Source organism: Phaseolus vulgaris, chromosome 7 (genome assembly GCF_051622355.1).
Source record: "Phaseolus vulgaris cultivar YP4 chromosome 7, ASM5162235v1, whole genome shotgun sequence".
Classification (NCBI taxonomy): Eukaryota; Viridiplantae; Streptophyta; class Magnoliopsida; order Fabales; family Fabaceae; genus Phaseolus; species Phaseolus vulgaris.
The window spans coordinates 46,626,566-46,643,994 of NC_143504.1; the positions used below are offsets into that span (position 1 = coordinate 46,626,566).

Here is a 17,429-nt window from a genome sequence, read left to right on the forward strand (position 1 = left end):
GAAATAATACTACAACCATTGAAAGTTACTAAGTAGAAATAAAGTTGTGTTGTTATATGTGTGGTTCCTTTTCCACAGACAATGAGAGTACATAATGGAATCTGGATTGTGGTAGACCAAGTAATGAACGATACATAATTCCTTTTGGAGAAGATGGTCAGAGTTTTGAAAGATTATTACTTTTAGTAGAAGTACTATCCTAGGAAAGGAAATGTTGTTGCAGATGATTAAATTCATGAGGAGACATAAGTATCAACACTTAAGATTATATGGTTGGAGTTGAGTGGAAGTTTCAACAATTTAAATTTGGAAGTTGTAGTACATTTGTTATAAGTAATGATTTTCTAGAAAAAAAAGGCGAGAGTAAGGAAATTGGTGAAATTGAATTTGAAGATTATTCTAAGATTACTATGTATTGATGAAACTAACGAGTTCTTTGTGGGAACCAAATGGTATATTAAGACTCAGAAACAAAATATGTGCACCAAGGATGAAAAAGTTGAAGCAGATGAGTTATCTAAGAGTCACGAAAGCAAGTTCAGTGACATCTAAGTATGATCCAAGGGTATCGAGATTTCAGGAAGTTTATTTGGTGACATGGTCCAAAGGAAGATAAAGTCAAGTATGTAGTTACTTATTTATTGTCAAAAAAATCAAAAGGTCGGACAAATAATGACTAGGAAGTATGTTAACATAGTTTGACATTCCCGGGATGGGAGTGAAATAATATTTCCATGAATTTTATCACCTACTTGTCACGTACAATGAAGAAAAACGACTCAGTATGAGTAATATAGGATGGATTAATGAAGACTATGCATGTTCTACCTATGGAAGGGAATAATATGCTTGAGGTAATGCAAATAATTGGGTGAGATAAGAGGTATCGGTTTGAAAAAGTGGTGAATAGGTGGCATTAGTACTGTAACTAATGTTAAGGAAGTTGTTTTTGGCTGGGTTATTCTTATATTTTCATAAGGTTGGGAATGAATCCTTTAGCACATGGTATTGGATGGAGTGAGATGGTGGTAGATCTTACTCTTAGTTCTAAGTAGAGGTCTCTGGTAATTGATGTTGCACGTCCTTATGAATATGAGAATATTATCGCTCGAAATTGAAGAACAAAATGAGCTAATGATGTTGACACCCACATATGACCATTAGAAAGTAAAAGAGGTTCTCTCAATAAATATGGGAAGAATCCATGTTGATTTAGTTATACCTATCTCAAGGTTTTATGGATTCCATTTCTTTGAAATTTGGTGTTGCATGTATTAGTATAAGCTTGGATTGGATAACATGAGTTTTGTTAGAGCTTTGCTTGCAGAGAGATTAGTGTGAGGTGTTTCTATTCATGTTAGAATACAAAAAAGTCATGGATCATTGAGTTAGGTCACATGAAAATCTCTTAGGCATTTTGACAAGAACCTTTTAGTAGAAATATTGCAAAACACTCAAAGGTCAGGAGGTTGACCTAGATCGTCTGTTTAAGATGGAGGAAAAAGACATTGAAGCATTTATTGAGATACACCAGGAGGAAGTTAATCAAGTAAAAAGAAAAAAAAAACTCAACGTATTTTTTTTTCTCCATCACTTCAGTTATCATCAACTGTGACCCAAATTTTGAGAACTATGATTATTTAAGACATCTTCGACCAGGAATACATTTGATGCAGATAAATGAAGAAGACCTTTAAGTTTCTCTATGGGTAATCATGATTTTCTGAGATTTACTTCATTTCTTGGTGAAAGAAGAGGAATCATATCAAAGAAGATGACTCCAAAGTTCATAGATTCTACTGCTTATAAAATTGTTTATCTCTTCCGTTAACCAACATTCATTATGTCTTCTGTACATCGTAACTAAGGAAATATATATAATTGGTCACAATCATCTTCTAGAATTTGATTTAGTTAAATAAAAGATTTGTCTTTTGAGATGAAGTCATTTAAAATTTTGGGTTCTCAAATAAGATAACTTCATAGTAGAAATATCAACATAATCAAAGTATTGGGAAATCTTATATGATGTGATTCCACTTGAAGAATAAAAAAAAGAAGATACGATAATCATATCCTAATTTTTCTTGGTAAGCTAATTTTCGAGGACGGAAATTTTGTTGTTGGGGATAATGTAACAACATAAAGTAAACTAAATGAAAAGATTGATAAATTTCTCTATTATAAAAAAATAAAAATTGATTGGCATGCAATGTACCAACGGTCATGATTGGTTTGGTTTAATTAACTAATTCAGCATTACTCCAATGTTATCCCAAGGATACGTAAGTGCAGATGTTGATATTTGTGTTTAAAAAGTTCTAAATGTAATAACATAAAAAAAAACGAAGATAAAATAAGAAGCCACAGACCCCGTATTCATCCCGTTCTCTTTCATTCTCTCTCCCTCTCTCTTCAATTTCTCTCCCCAAGTCCTTCCAGTAACCAGGGAAGGGTTAACCACTAGACCAGAGAAGTTCTTTGATCATATTATCATTTTTATTTTACTTATTATTATTAACATAATTTATACATATTAATATTATATTAACATTATTATTAATATTATTATTATAATTAATATTATATTCATATTATTAATATTTATTAATATTATTCATATTATTAATATTTATTAATATTATTCATATTATTAATATTTATTAATATTATTCATATTATTACTATTATTATTATTAATATTATTATAAATATTATTATTAATATTATAAATATTATTATTAATATTATAAATATTATTATTAATATTAGTATAAATATTATTATTAATATTATTATAAATATTATTATTAATATTATTATTAATATTATTATAAATATTATTATTAATATTATTATTAATATTATTATAAATATTATTATTAATATTATTATAAATATTATTATTAATATTATTATAAATATTATTATTAATATTATTATTAATATTATTATAAATATTATTATAAATATTTTTATTAATACTATTATAAATATTATTATAAATATTATTATTAATATTATTATAATGAATAGTTTCCGGTGTCTGATTCTTCAAAATTTGATACTGCAAATGTAACCAAAAAATAAATTATGATGATGTATATATGTGATAAGTTAATGTCACTTCACAAACAACTTATTTTTACTTATTGAAATTCATAAAAACAATCTTTAAGAATTGAATAATAATTTCAATTAATGAAGTGCCTTTGACCTAAGTTCAAAGCATATTTAAATATATATACCAGTTTAGGCTAAACTCACTAAAAAATTTAATTATATCTATTTATTAAGAATTGAGAAAATATAAAATATTTTATTGATGTTTTACAATAAACTTTTGACACTTAAAAAAATTAAAAAACTCTATTATTTTGATGAGATTTTAGAATAAATATTTAGAATTTAACGAAGGTTTTAAAATAAACCTTTGGAAATTAACGAAGGTTAAAAAAATCTTTGTTATTTTATGGAGGTTTTAAAATAAACCTTTGTAAATTAACAAAGGTTAAAAAAACCTTCGTTTTTTTGTGGAGGTTTTAAAATAAACCTTTGAAAATTAACGAAGGTTAAAAAAACCTTCGTTATTTTGCGGAGGTTTTAAAATAAACCTTTGGAAATTAATAAAGGTTAAAAAAACCTCTGTTATTTTACTGAGGTTTTAGAATAAACCTTTGGAATTTAGCTAAGGTTAAAAAACCTCCGTTATTTTGTTGAGGTTTTAGAAAAAACCTCCATTAATTAAATCAATTCCTAAGGTTATATTAACCTCCACTAAATAACCTCTATTAAAACCTTTTTTTCTTGTAGTGACACCGTGACATATGAGATGCACGGCTTGGGTTGTATTGAACTTACCCTGATCCTTTCTGTTGGATTCGCTGGTAATCTTTGGATCAGGTGTTAGTCTCTGGTAGGACTTACTTAATACGGGTCTTCCGGAAGACGTTGTTTGTTGAATATTCTGGATGTGTAGATCTATGTGATTGTTTTATTGTTGAGATTTGAAGAAGATTGAATAACTGAGAAATTGATCATGTAATTTGGTTTTCTATTTTGATTTAATTGTGTATATTATAAAATTCTATTTTCACTAGCTTACCCTTGCTTTTCTTGCTGTGTTTGAACTGTGATGACTGTACTATGTACACGAGCAGATGATCTTACAGGTGTCAAAGGGTCTAAAGAGCTTTAGGGTGCTGATTTTGAAACTTATATTGTAAATATTTGTATTTCTATATGTCCTAATCATGTATTAGAAACGTTTTGAAAAACTCTAAGCATGTATAGAAATACGTAGAACTTGTATTGTAATAGTTAGACGTTATTTTCTGGGGTGTTACAGAAGATGGAGTAAAGAGTGAACTGACATGATAAAAAATTTAAAATAATATATATTATTTATTTAAGATAATAGAAAATTACTCTGATGATAAGATAGAAATGATTCTTGCTATGCTGCTGTATGGTGTGATTACATTCTGAAATAAGTAAATAAGTATGAGAAAAAACACAGATAGAAGAAAGAGAGAAAAGAAAAGAAATGCGAGAGAGAAATGAGAGAGAATGTTTAGCGTCACATTTGGTAGTAATTAAGCGTTACATTTTTTTTTCAAATTCTATTAGCTAGGGCGGAATGTTCTTTATGATGTTTATTAAAATTTATGGAGTTATATATGCTTTGGAGGAAGCTCAGGTTTAGGATTATTCATATTTTTTTAAAAAAAATGCGTGTGATGATAAGTTGACTAATTTAGGATTTATTCACAGAGAATCCTTTCATTGGTATAATAGGTTTCCATCTAGTCTGTTCTTATAATTATTTATTAATAGGTATAGTCCATCTAGGTATTGTTTTTGTTAACATATGAGTTTTGATCTAGTTCTCCATATTTTTGTATTTTTTTTAATAATATTTTTTTTATGTGATGATAAATAATTGTTGTTACTTAATGTGTCAGCCTAGTCTAACATAAAAAAAATTATATATAAAAAAAAACATTTTCGAATTTTAAGTTTAAATTGTGCAATTTAATCCTATATTTATTAAAATAGACAAAAATATTTTAAACAAATCAATGCAGTTTACCAAAAAAATGTTAACACAATTTTTAAATAAAAAATTATCATTCTATATTAATTAAAAAAATAAATTAAACCGAAATTGTCATATATAAGATATGACCAGCACGACTTTTTCATAATATTTTTTAAACTAAACTAGTTAAGACAAATGATGACTTTAATATAAACTTTAAAATGAAAGAAAAATGTTCTTCAACTTACCTATTTATATAAAAAAAAAAAATCAAATCTACACATTCTAATAAAATCGATGTAAAACTACACCATTTTATAAAATTTCCAAAAGTTGTGAATATAAAAGAAGGATGAACAGTATCATAAAAAATCTCCAATCTATTAAGTAGGATGAGAGTGACCATCGACCTTATTGATTGTTTTTTTTTTCATAAAAACGTAGTATTTTTTAATTAAATTTGCTAGAATGACAAATTTATACCAAATTATAAAAGTGAGTAAATTTTATTCGAGTAGCACAACTTCACTCTTCAGAAAAAATTGAAAAATAACAAAGAAATAGTCACTAGTAAGGACAACTTTTGTTAAGAGAAATCCATAGAAAAAGTTGTGTACCTGACCTTTGTGTATAATTTTTTACACTAAAATAGTTGTTCACTATGCCGACTTCACTTTTATTTTTTTACATTTATTTAATTTACATAAAATAAAATTGTGTTGTTTAAAAACAAACAAAAAAAATTATAAAAAAATATAAAAAATAGCATTACTTATTCAATAAATGATAATTAGTATAATAATTTATTTAATTAATTTAAATAATTATTTAATAATTTGATTATTATAATGTATTAGTAGTGAGGAATATGATGGGAATTAAAAAATAGTGTACTTAAAAAAAAATAATGTGTAAAATTTATTAGTAATGGTTTTATTTATTTTAAAAATAATTTAAGGGGGTATTTGAAAATTAATTTGTTTATAAAATAGTAAGTAATACGAGTTAATAACTACAAATTAAATTTAATAATACAATTTGGTGGATGGTTTATAAATATGAATTAAAGTTAAGTAGTCAATTGTTGAATAATATAAGTTTGGTTGTTTTATAAAAATAAATAATGTGTTTAAATTTAAAAAAAAACATAATAAAATAATAATTATTTTTTATGAAATTTTGTTATTTAATTATGTTATTTAAAAATTGTAGAATATATTATGTTTGATTAGGTTGATAATATTTAAAGAATGAATAATGATGAAGTAAAAAAAGTGGATACTATTATTAAATAAAGCAGAGAGAAAAAAGAGAAATGAGGTATTTAAACCACAAATTTTCATTTTATGTAAATTAAATAAATGTGAAAAAAAGATTGAACTGAATTCGTCACATAATATTGATGACTTGAGTAAAAAGATAAATTGTAACTTAAAAAAATAGCCAACAACATTGATTAAACAAAATTAAAGTTGTCTTTGATATTGTTGACTTCTTTATCATTTCTCAGTTGTTATTAAAATCGTGTTTTATTTATTTTTATAATTTCTTAAAATATATTCATCTTCGTAAATTTAGTGTAAAATTGCATCATTGTGGTAAAAAGAACCTTATTGCTTGTCTAATGACATAACAAAGATAAAAAAAAATAACAATGTAATTAAAGAGAGAGTAAAAAAAAAAAAAAGTGAAAAATGAAACCAACTAATAGATTTGATTCATATTATAAAATAAATAAATTTGATTGTATATGAATATATTTAGAAAATAATTAAAAAAGATTGAACGTCAGATAATTTTTTTTAAATGTAAATTAAAGTCAAAAAATAAATTAAAATTAAAATTAAAATTGTTATAAAACTTTAATAAAATATATATATATATATATATATATATATATTTCAAAATAAAAATATATTATTTTTTTTATATATAACACATTAACAAAATATAATTTCTTTTTATTAATTATTTTAATATTTTTATTTTAACAATTTATTATATTATAATATAATATATGTAAAAATATTTAATTATTATTTACATCTATATATTTTAATTATTTATTGAGTTAGAATAAAAATAAATGTTATATTGTATTTTATTTTATAAAATATTTATAAAAGTTATTTTCTTTGTAAATTATCACGATAGTTTTTCGTGATTTAATGTTTCGTTTTTCTACTTTCTTAGTTATGTTTCAGTAGGAAACAAACACCCTTTAAGTAAGCAATAAGCAGAGGTACTCTTTCCTTAATCAAACTAATAATTTGTTTTTGCAAAGCGTACATTTATATCAAATTATTATTTTTATTATCAGTTACTCATTTAATACTGTAAATACAAAAACTTTATCTTTAAATTTCTATACTAAAAATCATGCATAATATCTATAAATACCATTTTAGTTTTAATCTTTCTTAACCCCCCTACACATCAATTTTTAATCATTTTTTGAGTCTCCACTGTACATTGATTAATTATTAACCCCTAAAAGAGATTTAAAATAAAGTATACACAGAAATGATAAACTTTCAGTATTAAAAAGTAATTTTTGTTTACCTATAAAAGATTAAATTGATAATTTACCCCAACTATTATTATGCAACAAATATATCAATTGCGTTTTAAGCAATCACTGGGATATTAAAATAATAGTTAACATCACAGTTTAAACATGTAAAAGTAAATTAGACAGCCAGTCTTTGATAAATGAAGTGGTATTAATAGCATAAAAAGAGAAAAGATTCACGATTTTTTTAAAACGTGATACCAGAATCCAAATATCAAATACTACAACTTTTTATCGATGTATCGATACAATAGAGAAGAAAACTAAAAGAAAAATCTTTCAAAAATTTAACAAATACATGAATTGTGAACTAAGAGCAAGCATAACTGATTAAATGAGGAAGGGCAGTAGAGATATTTTGTTCCGAAAGTGAGGAGCTACAAGAATTTTGTGCTGATGCTGAGAACCGCATATGTGAACAAAAAATGAAGGGGAGAGATTCTCGTCTCCATATACATACAGGGTTTGCTATTGTTCTTATTTCATCCCTTTACCTTCGTCTTCATTAAGAATCCGATTTCGGAAATCATTAACCATAAGAGGCAATCCTTCTCTCAGTGGGACTTTTGGCTCCCAGTTTAGCAATTCCTTCGCTTTGCTAATATCTGGCTTCCTCATATGTGGATCATCAGCAGTGTTTGGCTTGTATTCTATTGTAGCACTGGAATCAATTGTTTCTTTAACAACCTATAATAAAACCATTTCAATCTCACTTCACTCACCAAAAGTCTGATGGCCACAACTAATTTGCTGTGTTAGGCTATTGATTAAGCAGTGAATAAAAACAAAATGCAGATGCCCAGCGGCATATTCTGACAGAATTAAGGTAAATGCATAGGAAGAAATGAAAGTGAGAGAAGAAAAGAAGACTTAAGATACCTCTGCAAGCTCTAACATGGTAAACTCCCCAGGGTTACCCAGGTTGAAAGGTCCCACATGTTCACCTTCCATTAAAGCCACCAGCCCATTAACCTGTGGGTTGGAAAAGAAATTTAGTTTACCATTGCATCAAGACAATTCCTCACCAGTTCATATCAAATGCAGGCATAACAAATCCTTCATTCTTAAATTTGAACTTGTCCAATTCAAAATCAATAGAAAAAATACTTCAAAAAATGTCAGTCGAATTACAAGTAATGGCCAATAATTTCATTTAACCTTCCAAATCAGCTGTTTTCTCTTTCTTTTAAGTATTCTCTTAGTAACTCTCTAAAAGTTCATTTCTACTTGAATGATATTGTCTTTCACCCAAGAAAACAATTCTCATTTAAGAAAATCAGGTCGAATAAGCTAGTTGAGTGTTTTAGTAAACATGAGTTACATTAAGGTACAAGTTTAAAAAAACCCTGCCCCCTATCCCATTCCCCAAATAAATAAATAAAACTCAAATATATCTTATCTCCTTATTTAAAATCTGTTTATAGTCCAAAGACGAAGGATTCAGTGAAATATACATTTAAAAGAAAAAGAAATGTTAGTTATATACCAAATCAGAGACATATTGGAAACTTCTTGTTTGCTTCCCATCACCATATACAGTCAATGGTTGCTTCCGAATAGCCTGCAAAAATAAATGAACAAATGAATAAAAATTAATAGTATACGAAAACATCTCGAAAATAATTTGAAAATAAAGACAAGAAAGTCAAACCTGTGCAACAAAATTGCTAACGACACGACCATCATCCAAACACATCCGGGGTCCATATGTATTGAAAATTCGAGCAATACGAACCTGTAAAACATAAAACCAGATCACTCTCAATAACATTTAAACTTCTCTAATGTAGGATTAAATATTAATTTTTCTCTAAATGAAGAATTTGTCACGCATATGAAGTTGTGCATTGAATTAAAAGTCTTTCAAATCCTACATATATACAACACGTAATCAATCGTAAAAGATTTCGTGGAATACATATTGCCAGTAACCAATAGTCTAAAATTAAAAAGGTTTTAGTACGTGCACATGCACACACACCAAATAATTTATCTGAATCTATTTTTTTTAAAACCTTTACTTGCTTACATAGCTGTTCTTGGGAAAGTTGTGCAGAAAAGTAAAGAGTTAAACAAAATCAAAAGCTAGCATTAAATTCATACTTGTGTTATAGTAATCAGTCCCAAATAGTAGCAAAGCAATTGATCCAAAAGCACTATTAGCGGGCTGGTCATTATATTAAATATTATAAATACAAGATAAATAATTTAGAATCTATATATACCATACCCTAATAAATGTTTAAGCATAGCGAACTATCTAAAATTCAAGATAAATAATTTAGAATCAATATACCATAGACTAATAATATTTAAGCATAGCGAACTATCTAAAATTCAAGATAAATAATTTAGAATCTATATACCATACACTAATAAATGTTTAAGCATAGCGAACATCTAAAATTCAAGATAATTCATAATCAAGTGTAATGCTATTTTTACATCAAAGTTTGAAACAACTTCACGCACAGGAGGGAGAGAGAGGAAGACAACAGAGAGATGTGTGATACAATATGTGATGTAGCGAAGGGAGAGAAAGAGAGAGAAAATTGAGTGTATAGAAAACAGAAAAAAAATAGTGTGAATATTACTCTAATAAAAAAGTCACAGCCTAACACAGATTTACAACTAGCCACAGCTATAATTAACAATGAGAGAAATAAAAACGCAGGAATGAAGTTCAAAGAAAAAGGATGGAATTATAGGAAAAAAATAGCTGTGACAGTAAAGTGTGAAAAACACAAAATATAAAATAAAGTCAATTCGTGTATAGCCAAGCTATGTTGCAGGAGCTGAGGCCTGTAATCACTACTGTGTTAGAACTGCAAAACAAAGGTTGAAGATGGGCTTGACCAGGAAAGGGATGGATTGGGCAAAAATGGCGGAGTTTAACAGAAAAAAAAAAGGTTTAGAGGGATTTTTACATTTTTGGGTAAATAAAAAATTGACTGAACAGACCAAATTTTAAAAATAATTACCAAAACAGGTCAGTTGTATTTAAGACATAACATCCTCAATTAGAATTCTTGTTTCAAAACACAATTTACTGATAGCCCTAATTTTTTAGAAACTTAATATTTTGGTAATTTTTTTAAAAGGATTACCCACAAACATGAACATCCCAAGTTTAGAATTGGACAAGGAATAGTTGTGCTATCCTCCACTATTTGGTTGGCTGCTATTCAGCTGCAAATTTCGGCACCATTTGTGCAATGCAAAGATGCTACACTATGAGTTTCCTACAGCAGGCAGCTGCTGCTCTCTACTGAGCTACAGAGAATCATATTGTACCAATTAGCCCAAATAACCATGCTTTGTCCTGGTTTATTGTAGAACGTAAAAATGATGTCATAACTAACAGCATATCTACCTGTCAAACTTAGGCTAACTTGTCCGATTTACATCCAAAATTAAAATTTGGCAACTCTTGTAGAAAGAACATTCAGGATATACCATGCAACCTTAAAATTAATTGCACCTGCTTTTTTTATGAGTTTTTAAAATAAATAGATAAGAGAGGTAGAACAAAAATTAAGAGGTGTTTAAGCAAAGGACGCATGACCCAAAAGGTATTCGGTTGAAAAATGTAGCAGCAAATACCCATTTCAGATTCTTAATCAGAATCCAACATTAGCAAAGTGGAATATGTATTAACCAACTCATATCCTCCAGGAAGAACTTTTTCTCCTTTCTCATGGAAGCTGCCGTTATTTCCAGCAAGAGATATAACATTATATATGCCTGATTTGGCAAATAAGCTCTCATCAAAGAAAAAAAAATCAATTTATTCATTTATTCTAAGAACTTCACTAATTATTTATCAGCAAAAAAAGAGACTCTCCGCAGTCTTTATTTCTCTAATGATCGTCCACAAGTTTGGTTAATGTTTCCTCTATGGATGAAATTAGAAGTGGATTTCCTTGCAAACATTCAGACATTCTCTGATAAGAGATGGATACTGAATCTTCAGCCTTTAGCTACTTATGTACGTGAGCATGTTACCCTTCTGATTAGAAATGGGTACTGAAAATAATATATGCATGGATGGAAGTTTAATATGTTCAATAACGCCTGGGCAAAACACTACAGTATGCTACAATTTCCAGTGTGATGTGAAAGAATAGCAAAAGAGCAATCTAAATGATTTAACATGACAAGTAAAATTAATAAAAAAAATAAGGGAAATAAACCACATGTAATCCTGTTCTCAAGTTAAAACAACAGATCATACAGTACAAGTATAATAACATCACACTAAACTTATCATCCAACAACATAGAATAATACATCAAAGATAAATAATCCAAACTATTCAATCAATTCAAGAAACACATAACCTACCTCAACGCCAGCACCTCGATGGTAATCCATGGCCAAAGTCTCCGCAGTCCGCTTCCCTTCATCGTAACAACTCCTCTCACCTAAAATCGCCAAACCAAACCACAAAATTGAAAAGTTATATTACAACATAAAAGCTTGGTGTATTCACTCGCTAGCTCGCTCGCTCACTCACCTATTGGATTGACATTTCCCCAGTAAGTCTCTTTCTGAGGATGCTCCAGCGGATCACCGTAGACCTCACTGGTGCTAGTAAGCAGAAACCTGGCCCCAATTCTCTTCGCAAGGCCCAACATGTTAAGCGTCCCCATCACATTCGTCTTGTAAACCAACAATTAAGGATCACAAAATTCAAATCAAGCAATATTTAAAAGAGAGTTGAAAAAATCCGCAGTTGGTTAGAAATTAGAAGGATATGATGGTCTTGACGGGGTTGTACTTGTAATGCACCGGCGAAGCGGGACACGCGAGGTGGTAGATCTGATCCACCTCGAGGAGAATCGGCTCAACGACGTCGTGGCGAATGAGCTCGAACCGAGGGTTGCCGAAGAGGTGCACCAGGTTCTCCTTTCTCCCGGTGAAGAAATTGTCAATGACGATGACGTCATCCCCACGCGCGATGAGCTTGTCGACGAGGTGGCTCCCAACGAAGCCCGCGCCGCCCGTGACAACGATCCGCGGCCTTCGGCCGTAGATCCCGACGGGGACCCGGCCCGTGCGGGACCCGGCCAATCGATTGAGGCCCGAGCGGGGAAGGAAGTTGGGTGTCTCAGGTGGGCCTATGCGGGAGAGTGTGGGCTGTATGATAAAAAACGTGGAACCGATGAGAATCCCGACGAGGATAAACAAAAGACGCTGCTCTCTGAGAAGATAGTTGATGGATCTCGGGAGGGATCTGGTGTGCTTGATGGATTTGGGAGAGTATGGTGAGGCCTCATTGCTCGACATCTCTTCCTCCCTGCGGTGATTCAAACTGGTTTGCTTGTGAAGCTGTTTCATCTTGTGGTTAAAAACAAAACACAACGCTACCGTGTGTTTTTGACCGAGGAATGTTTTGGGTAACTGCAAAATAGATACTTTCTTTTCTCTTTTTAATCACACGATCTTTTTCTGCCTTTTCTGATGCACAGTGCGAATGAATGCAGATGATTATTGTTATAGAGATGGAACACGAACACTCAACAGAAAGCGTGAAATTGAAGGTACTCTGCCCCCGCCATGGATGCCACTTTTTCTATCTTTCTATCGATCTTTGATCACTCCTACGTGAATGCCTCTCTCACCATAATTTTTTTCTTCCGCATTTAAATTAACCGTATTCTTAATTTCTCTTTAATTTCATTACAAATTAATGGTTTACATTTTTCTACATTCTATATAACAAAATCTTTTTATACATATCAAAACCTTCATTTGTAGAAATAAATAAATCAGAGGCATACATACACCTTTGATTTAAACTTTTTGTTTACTAAATTAACTTTATTGTTAGATTCTTAAATTGAAAGTAATGTTAGATTCATCTTAACTTTATTGTTAAATAATAATTCATGCATGTCCTACTCCAATATTATTTAAACCATGGATTTATCTTAAGAAATAATTCCAATAAACCTAAATATACAAAACTTCACCAATGCCCAAATATTTACTGTGACTTTGCTCCTATAAATCAAATTTTTAAGTTTCGATTTTCCTTTTTCATGTTTCTGAAATTTAAATTTGAAATATTTTTAAAATTTAAATTTAATCAATTAATATATTATAAAATCGTTATTATTAGTTAAAATAAAATCATTTCATTATTAATTAATAAGGTCGTGGAAGAAAATAAAATATATGATTTTAATATTAATTTTTACATTAAAATTATAATTAATAAAATATTCAAATATTTTTTATTATTTAGTGTATATAATTTTTTTTTAATAAATTTACGAATTTAAAAATTTAAGTATTTTTAAATATTAATAATTAGTGTTACTAATTAAAATATATTTAAATGTAAATTATTACATTGAAACTTTAATGTAATAATTTAAATATTAACATTTTTTAATCTAAATTAATATTATTAAGTTTGTTATTAAAATTGATTTGATTAAAAATTACAATATTGAACACTATAAATTAACCTAACAGGATTGAACAAAATTGATTTTCTTAACTTTTAGTAGCGAAATGTAACACTCCATAATTTACATATAACTATTATAATAAAAGTTCTAGCAGTTTCTATACAAACTTGGAGTTTTTCAAAACATTCCTAATACATTATTAGGATTTATAGAAATACAAATATTTACATATCCAGTTCAAAAGAACATCTTAATGCCCTATGGTCATCTGCTCGTGTACGTAGTACCGTCATCGCAGTTCAAACACAACAAGAAAAACAAGGGTAAGCTAATGAAAAGAAATTTCATATCTTATCTAATTTTATTTTATTTTGCAAAAAGAACCAATCAAACAAATCATTTGTAAATATTTCTTTAAATGTTGTCATATAAAATTTCAATATCAATTTCATCATTCATATAGACCACACATGGATCTATTTTCAATCACAATCATTAGATTTCATTTCAATCCTACTTCATCTTCCGGAAGACTCATTAAGTATGCCCCTACCAGAGACTAACACCTGACCCAAATATTACCAACGAATCCAATAGAAAGGATCAGGGTAAGTTCAAACATCCAATACCGAGTGTCTACAGTGGGACCTGGTGTGTATGAACTCCCTCTCAGCTTCTCACCACCTAATGTCTACATGACTTAGATCATTAGTGAAGCCAGAGGATCTCCGTTAAACATAGGCTTTTCATACTTAACGTACCATCAAACAACAAGTCATACATTATCCTCAAGAGTAAAAATAATATATAAACAAACACAAAATATATAAACAAATAACACCCCTCAAGAGAAATTGAATATTGGGACCACGCCCCTTCCACATTCAGATCTTCTATCCTAGGGTGTTATTAAAAATTAAATTTAGCTTCCCTTACCTCAATTGTTTGTTTTCCAAGCAACTTCAAGAATTTTGTTCCCCACAGTCTGGATCAACTTTAAAATTTACGGGCCTAATGCAAGTTATCCAAACCGAACAAAAATTCAGTATATAGTAGAATAAGTTGAGAGGATTAAACTTCTCAACTAACCCCACCAAGATTGATGACTAACTCCTAAGGAAAAACAAAGAACAAAGGATCTCTAGAGTAAAAATGAACTTACTCTATTTGAAAATCTGATCGGGTAGAAATGTTCCTTAACTCCTCAACTACATCGTGGTACGATCAGATTCTAAAATAGATGCGGTATGGAGTGAGAAATTAAGAGAGAAGGTAGAAGGGAGAGATGAAGGGAGAAAGAAGAAAGAAAAGAATGGTCCGTGACAGTGGGGGCAAAGTTCTGCTTCTTTATCCTCTTTTTTTTTTTTTACGTTCTTACACAAAATACAATAGGAAAAGATCGTAATTGAACAAATCGAGTAAGTTCAAATTGACGTAACATGAAACCTATTAATCCGAAAGCACCATGGAGAACACCAAAAGTCCACATACCACCTAACTCTTCAGTTCAATCATAAACAAAATAATTCAAGATCATTTTATTAAACCACTTAAAAAGCTCGTAACAAGAAACAACGTCTATAGAGTTTTGGGAAAAAAAAAAAACAACCACAAAGCTTAAAATAAATCCATCAAAAGACATGTATTTAAAACAAAAATAGATCCATAAAATCACTATATTAATTACAAATTCAACATGGTCAATTTCACAACTTGGGTAATGAAGCACTCCTATTTTTCTTCCTCCCACATTGGGCAGGTAAAAAATCATTTTCTTCTATTCATTTATAACTTTGTATAAACCCAATATCCCTTTATAATAGTTTTGTTATTTGTTAGTTATGAAAAGTGTACACATAAAATAATATTTGAATGTATGAAAACGTAAGAAATTTTGTATGAAAGTGTTTTTTTTTATATAGTAGCAGTTTGCATTTTTTATTTGTATGATACACAGAACTTTACTTATGCAAAGGAAACCATGACTAATATATCTTTTTCCCATAAATTAAACAAAACTCACACAGATAATAAAACTTATTCGACAACGAACCTACCGATTACTCCAAAATAAAAGCTATAGAATAAAGGAAAAGGAGAAATAGTAGTGGTGAGTGAATAATTTGACGGTAACATCATTATTCGATGGTAAAAATAAGAATTACCTGAGTGTAATAAAATAAAGTTAAAAGAAACAGTGGTAAGTGAGGATAAAAATTCTTATTACATCCTTCTTCATTTTTAACTCAACTATCCCATAGAATAAAAAAAACATATTAAATAGGATAGAAAAAATTCAATAGATCTGGTTCGATTTCATCCAATAACAAAATTTTAATATTAATGTAACTTTAATTATGATAATATACAATAATATTTGTAAATAATAATAATAGTAATCTCTAAATTGTATTAATGTAGTAGATACAAATTCTTTTATGTATTCACAGGATTGAGTTTGATTCTCTTGCAGCGAAATTTTATCGTGACAGTCCAACAAACATTAGACTAAAATAGAATATCTTATATCTAACTTATTTTGGCTACCAATTACCAATGAATCTCATTATTTCAATTTTAAAGTGGAAAGGATTTGATATTTCACTAGTTATCTTCATTTAATTTTCCTATGTTAAATTAATCACTGTTATTTATTTTATACCATAATTTATAAAAATATGAAAATGTATTTTTTCTTTATATTATTTCTCAAATATAAACTAAAATATTATAAAATACACAAAATATAATAATTTTTTAAATTAATATACACTAAATTTATGTTAATATTAATATAATTTTATCCAAACTTCTTCCTATTTGATTTTTTTAACAATAATATCATATAATACAATACAATGATTTTTTAATGAAAAAGACAAAAGAGAGTGAAGTTGTAAAATTTCAATCTTTTATAGAGGTTTAGGAAGAAAGCATAGACGTGTAGGAAGAAAAGTGTTGAAATTTAATAATTTGGCACGGTGCCTCATATATTTGATGTATAATGTGAATGCATTAGACATTCTCATTTTCAACATGTAAAATGCATTAGACATTTCATTATTAATGTGAAGGAATCAATACAGTGCCTTACACCAGTCCACATTTTGATACTATTCTTTGCATTTTATACTTTTTCTTTACCGTTTTCTTTATGGTATTTTTTTTTCTAATGATTTGTAATATGCACTCTCATGAATAAAAAAAAATTAGTGGTTAAATATCCATTCACATTTATTCAGTATCTAAATAAAATAAACAAAATCTAATTAAAGAGCATGGTGCATATGTGAACATATATGTGTACATTATTATTATAACATTTATCTTCCAATGATTTGTAATATGCACCCTTATGAATAAATAAATTTTGTAGTGGTTAAATATCCATTCACCT

General features: G+C 28.5%; 1 protein-coding gene across 1 annotated transcript; it reads right to left on the reverse strand.

The window, feature by feature from the left end:
- Window positions 1-7,745: 7,745 nt before the first annotated feature.
- On the reverse strand, window positions 7,746-13,259 carry UXS1 (UDP-glucuronic acid decarboxylase 1). Its single transcript, XM_090304583.1, has 7 exons — window positions 12,371-13,259; window positions 12,130-12,276; window positions 11,958-12,037; window positions 9,265-9,348; window positions 9,100-9,174; window positions 8,493-8,585; window positions 7,746-8,300 (listed from the first exon to the last, which is right to left on the reverse strand). The coding sequence occupies exons 1-7, from the start codon at window positions 12,951-12,953 to the stop codon at window positions 8,091-8,093; spliced, it is 1,272 nt and encodes a 423-aa protein (XP_090160709.1). The 5' UTR covers window positions 12,954-13,259; the 3' UTR covers window positions 7,746-8,090.
- Window positions 13,260-17,429: the final 4,170 nt, after the last annotated feature.

Bases quoted from the DNA above. Each gene is read 5' to 3' on its own strand.
- UXS1 (XM_090304583.1), bottom strand. From the start codon at position 12,953: ATGAAACAGCTTCACAAGCAAACCAGTTTGAATCACCGCAGGGAGGAA. The intron at 12,038-12,129 runs GTGAGTGAGCGA...TGGCGATTTTAG, and splicing joins GGGAAATGTCAATCCAATAG to GTGAGAGGAGTTGTTACGAT. The intron at 9,349-11,957 runs GTAGGTTATGTG...TATGTTTTACAG, and splicing joins ATCGAGGTGCTGGCGTTGAG to GTTCGTATTGCTCGAATTTT.